The sequence below is a fragment of the Oryzias melastigma genome, linkage group LG1 (assembly GCF_002922805.2).
Source record: "Oryzias melastigma strain HK-1 linkage group LG1, ASM292280v2, whole genome shotgun sequence".
Taxonomy (NCBI): Eukaryota; Metazoa; Chordata; class Actinopteri; order Beloniformes; family Adrianichthyidae; genus Oryzias; species Oryzias melastigma.
In genome coordinates this window covers 17739641-17745525 of record NC_050512.1, presented here as the reverse complement: position 1 = coordinate 17745525, position 5885 = coordinate 17739641, and the positions used below count along the sequence as shown (strand labels likewise).

General features: G+C 34.9%; 1 protein-coding gene across 2 annotated transcripts in view; it reads right to left on the bottom strand.

Annotated features, from left to right (window-relative positions):
• rnf24 (ring finger protein 24) overlaps positions 1 to 5885 on the bottom strand; it is a 23555-nt gene that overhangs the window by 13864 nt on the left and 3806 nt on the right. The window contains exon 1 of one of the 2 annotated variants that reach the window (XM_024289745.2): positions 936 to 1027. The exons of the other annotated variant lie outside the window; for it this stretch is intronic. Coding sequence (XP_024145513.1) covers positions 936 to 952 — 17 coding nt within the window. The 5' untranslated portion in view covers positions 953 to 1027. Of the gene's footprint in view, positions 1 to 935; positions 1028 to 5885 lie in introns of those variants that run through there. 2 annotated transcript variants of the gene reach the window in all.

Below are 5885 nucleotides of genomic sequence, written 5' to 3'. Positions count from 1 at the left end.
ACCAATTAAATTGATAAAAATGAAATTTTAAGGGTACAGTTGAAATAAATGAGCATTTTTACATATAATTTGTCCTAAATAAAGTGCTCCAGTAGAATGAATCCTTTTGGCCGAGGGTTTGCTTAGACTGGTAAAAGATGTGGGTTCACCGAACCAAAAGAATGCAAACAGTAGATTAACAAGTAACTGTGTTTTTATATAATATAACACGGTTTAAATACTCATTTACCTGAAAATTTACATACTGTAATCAACATAACTGATGCGGGTGACACGTTTTCATATAAACAGGTTTTCAAAGTGAACAACCTTACCCACCCCCCAAAAAAGAATTATTTTTTTTAAACACATCCTGCTTTTTTGGTTTTAAACATTACTTATTAAGCTACCAAGTAACACTAAGATAGGCCTTGATAGTAAAGATCTTTAACTCAGTAAGTCACGGGGAACATGACCAGGCATGTCTCTGCCTAACCCAAAGATGAGGAGGAGGAGGTGGAGGTTGCAGATGAGACCAGAATAACTGCTGCTTTTTTTGGGACGCTATCTTATTCTCTTCCCCTCTTCCAGACAACTTCACTTTGCCATACTCCACTGGTGAAAAAAGGCCAACTTTTACTGAGGTATTTCCCACTCTTGATAACAATAATAACAATAAAGAACACCAAACAGACAGTTCAGTCCACCAATTCAGCACGACCCAGATATGGGGCAGAACTTAACAGAACTCCTTCCACATTTTTAAACATTTACACCCAACCTGAACACCATCTGGTTTTGGTGCCAAAAACCACAAACAATCTACCCCTTCATAAAGTTACTAGATCTTAATTTAACACGTAACTGGTAGCTAGAGGACAATATTTAAGCAACCCATAAAAGAACGGTAAATAAACAAGAAAAGTGTGCACCACAGGCCACCTTCATATACGTACCCTTCAGGTGCTTTCATGTTGAAGAGCTAAAAGCCAACATGATTTCTTCTTGAGATCTCAGGATCACCAGGTTTTCTGTCTGTTCAGAAATGTGGACCTCCTGCCTTTCTCTGCACCTTATTTCCAACTCAAGCCCCTCCTTACTATGACTCTTTGGGGCAGTGCTGCCACAACACAACCACAACTACATCTTCCTGCATCTCAATGAGCCATAACGTGACATGTTTCCCAGAAAAACCTGTTGTTCGTTCTGTTTACATCTTGTAAAAATGAGGTCAAGAAGACCTATGAGAAAAGAACTGTAACCTTTGATGCTGTCCTCAATATGCATTAACATGCAAAATAACGAACTGCAACCGTGACCAGTTTGTATCTAACAAGAAGGCAGCAGTGGTTGCTTTGGATTTGAAACACTCTCCAGTATGTTGGTATTTTGTGTTCAAACAAAAAGGCTTACTGACCAACTAGATCCTGAAACCCTCACTGTTCTTGATCTAGATCCTGAAACCCTCACTGTTCTTGATATCTGCATCAGTTCAAACATGAATCCAGGGTGATGCACTAGAAATGCACTATTTACACAAATGCAAACTGTTAGCTCAAATTGTTAAAATGTAGAAAAGGAAAATTGACAAAAGGGCAGAAAAGAGAACAAGTCACCATTTCCATGCAGGTCAAGGAAACGATGAGTCAATTGTTAAAAAGGAAGAAAATACGAATCTACCTCTATTACTACTATTACTATTACCAAAACAACACGACAGCAATACTAAGTAGAAGGGTATTAGTCCTGTAAACAAAGTCAAATTTGACAGGCAGCAACAATAAAAGCTGACGAAAAGTTTCTGGTTATCACTCTTTTTTAAATAAATTGTTTCTTTTTTAAACAAAAAAAAGGGGGGGGGGTAACTTTTAAACTTAGACTGTTGTCATGAAAATATAAATGATTATTTTAAAAGAATAAAGGTAAGCAAATTCTTACATTGTCTAAAATTAAACACTTGTGGAAAGTGAGAAGAGAAACTTTTCAACCTGTTGGCACCTTTAATAACTGCATGAACTACATGTATGTCAGTGCATCAGCAAAACAATTCCTCTTTAATGTGATGGAAAACAAACGGAATTGTTGATAAGGGAACAAACACAAAACCACTCAACCAAGTGCATTTGTAGAAATGACAGCATTCATGTTCAGTGTATAAAACAAACTTTTTAAAATCAGTTCTCTGAAAGGAAAAACTGAATTCTGAACTTTCTAGAAGAATGCAAAGTGAAAGTTCCCCCTAATTTTCCACTTCCTGAACTGGAATCCAACAAGTGGTGGAATTCTTGGGATGCTTGCACTTCCTAACTCGGTGAGCAAAGACAATGTTTCTGTATCACAATGTCATTTCCTCTATGAAATCTATTCAAAAACAAACATCAAAAGTACATGTAAAAACATGGCAAAAATCAATGCTTTCGCACAGATAATTTAAGATGAACAGAGGTCATCACTTCTTAAGGGGTCTTTTCAGTTACTCCAATGAGTCATTTTTTATTTTTACAAAAAACTGATTTCATTTTAACACTTGCAGGACAACAGTCTGAAAAAGTTACACAATGGACAATAACCTTGACATAACAGCAAGAAATAAAGATTAATAATAGTTGAGTCAGGCCTCAAGGGAAACAGAAAACGGAAAACAATGTTAACTACTTTCCTGCCAAGAAATCTTAAATAATATAATGCTTCTAACTAAACAAACCACTTCTCATTGTTCTAGAACCACGATCAATTGTTTGTGAGTGAACCGGTTCTTCATCACATAAGCAACAAAAGACTTGAACACTATTACAACTTCTGAGTAATGTGAATATAAGGATTAGGCAAGAATTCATCAAAAATCCTTTAAAACTCTGCCAATGACAGCCCCAAAAATAATAGTTTCAATTTTCAGTTTTGTGTTTATCTTTTCACGTATCAAACAGCCTTTACAAACAAACCTTGAGCTCACTGTAACTTTGCACAGCTGAAATTCAGTCAGCAACCCTCAACATCACATTTACAGCACACTATCTGACTGAGAAGTGGAAATTTCCACTAGCATACCACCATAGGTGATGAGATTTGCTCATCTGAAACTTAATATGCCAAAGGGCAGCGACCAACACCTGAGCCTCAGAGGCAATGCGAGGAGTTCTTCAAAATGTGCTGGCGGTGGTAGTAAAATGTTCAGGTTTATATAATTCTCAACTTACATTCTGGCCACCATGGAGATAACTGCACTTGATCTTCATAAATCTACTAGGTAATAAGAAGCACACACATGCTCCTTAATGTACCTATTTATAAAAGTCTACAGTCAGGCGGTAACATATACTACATAGACTAGTTTACATACAAAAAAAACAACTAAAATATTTTAATTAATAGTAGCAACTTTTGGTTTTTGGTTGTCATCTTTCCTTTTCAAGTCGTATTGGAGTTATCACTGGTTTTAACGTAAGCAGAAAATAACAACCTGCTAAATTCCTCCAAAATGTAAAGGAAATTTTAAGTTTTAGAAAAATTATCATGCCCTGACCTACAAACAACAACTGTTGGCACTCTGCGAAATAGTTTGTCATTTGAAAAATGTTGAGTCTAAAAAAATGAGAGTATTTTATAATTATTAATAACTATTAGTCAGTGTAAAACAACATTTCTCAACAAAAATTCTGATTTAAAATTGATGCCAAACTACAGATTTTTGTTCTTTAACTTCTTCATTTCTGTTGTTGACATAAGAAAAACAGACAGATTGATTACATTCATTTTTACAAAAAAAAGAAAACTGAACCTCAGAAGATAAAGATACAAGCAGTAGATTAAAAGCATGCACTAAATCACGTTTAAAAATGTTATTAAAATAGATTTTTTGGTCTTGCATTTCAATTTGAAAGACTTTATTTAACAGGTTTATGTAATATTTAAAGATTTCTATTCTCCATACTTCTAGCACAATGATGCTTCTTTAATTGTTAACATTTGACATAAATCTTTCATTTTCTTGGAATCTCCTTCAAAGTTATGTTTATTGGTTAATTTGGTCATTTAAAATCAAAAGCAGTTAGGTTGTTCAAATCAAGAATATTTCACTGATCTGTTAGAAGTCACACAGAATAGGATACGTTTTTTGTAGCAAGTCTCACACCAGGCAATGTAATTTCACAACTATCTACATTAAAGTAAGAAGAGCCACGGTCTGCTGAGGGTAGGATCACTGTCACTAAAAATAAACCTCCCTGTTACGAGAGAGTGTCTAAAACCACCAACAAGATGAAAATGTAAATCTGGTGCCAGTCATATCAGCTCTTAAGAGTTACTTGACCTTCAAAAAATAAACATAACCCATGACCTAATCAAAAGAAATGTGATGAGTTGTAACTAAAGCTTTAATCAGATAACACGTGTTTATCATAAATGACCTCATTGGCTTCTTAAAGTGACCACTTCAGTGTTACCGTTTCCTGCAGCCCTAATGAGAAACGGTCACTGAACCATTGAACCTCAAAGCTAATAATTAAGAGTAAACTCTTTGAGTTAAATTCATTCCTTTGTTTGTGGTCATGTTTTGGCTTATAAGGCCAGTTTTCTTGTTATACAATTATATACTTTTTAAGTGTGTACAATAAAAACTGTTTTTCTACTTTGATTTTATAAGAACTCCTCTCTTAGAGCATCCTTGATAATCTTTTTTCTAATTAGAGTTGGCAAAATTTGCAATGCTAATATCCCTATATGTACACACCTGCGTTAAGCACAGGTTTACGCGTTCACACTAGACAAGCAGGGAGGGGCTTCTTCTTCTAGTTTTTCTACCGTTTAATAGCACATGTCTGGCACCTGTAGCTGGAAGAGAAATTTCGAGGCAGTACAAATCTTGCAACTCTGGCTCCAGACTTTTTCTTTCTCAGCTCTTTACAATTTACTGAAACACTTTGTGTCATAATTCCAGCAGGGAACAAACTGAAGTTATTCATTTTCTTCCATTATCAATTTTTAAACCCTTAGCACTTCCATGAACGCCTTGGATATATTACTACCAAAACAGAGTTCCCAATTGGTCAAAGTTTGACCTGGTTTAACTAGAACCCACATCCAAAAGTTGCACGTTTTGTATGTTGAGCCCAAAACTGGTCATAAAAACTGGTGTATCGCTAGAGTTTTGAATGTGGAAGCCCAAAATGTGCATTTATATAGACTTTTCATTTGAAGTAGTCGCTTGAACACACATTACTGCGTTGAATGTAGCTTGAAAGTTTCAACTGACTGATTTTCTATATGTATGTGCACTCCTCCTGTGAACAAGCATATATTCTAATATAACTGCTCTTATACAAGCTCACCACAAAGTGAAAATACACACACTCTGCTTTATATTTAAAAAGCTTCATAACTAAACTCCATCTTAACTGTTTTTTTTTTATTTATTGTAGAAGACACAAGTATTCTGCAATTTTACATTTTTTTTACCCAAAAACAGATTGTCAGTTTTATTATATCAGGAATTATTTTTGTCATTAAATGATGCATACATGCTGTTCCATCATCAATATTTGTTACTTTCAGGTGTCAACATCAAAACTCAATTTCAGGTCTAAAGGGTTAGTATTCTCCTTAAAAGGTGCATGGCGTCTGTTGTTTTTCCAGAGTTGCAACTTTGCGCTGTTGCGTCAACCCCACAGGAAGCCTGAAGAAAATGTTGTATAATGAAGCAATCATTGACACGTTTTCCCTTTTTGGACATATCAAGAAATGTCAGAGCTGTGTGTAAAAAAAAAAAAGAAGAAAAGAAAATTCCTGTTACATAAGTGTAATTAGTTTTTTTAAAAGGAACAACAAAATCCCCATTCTATCTGATCTAACTGAGAAGTTTGTACAAACTTCATGGTAAAGTTGAAAAAAAAAGCCTTTTACTACACTAG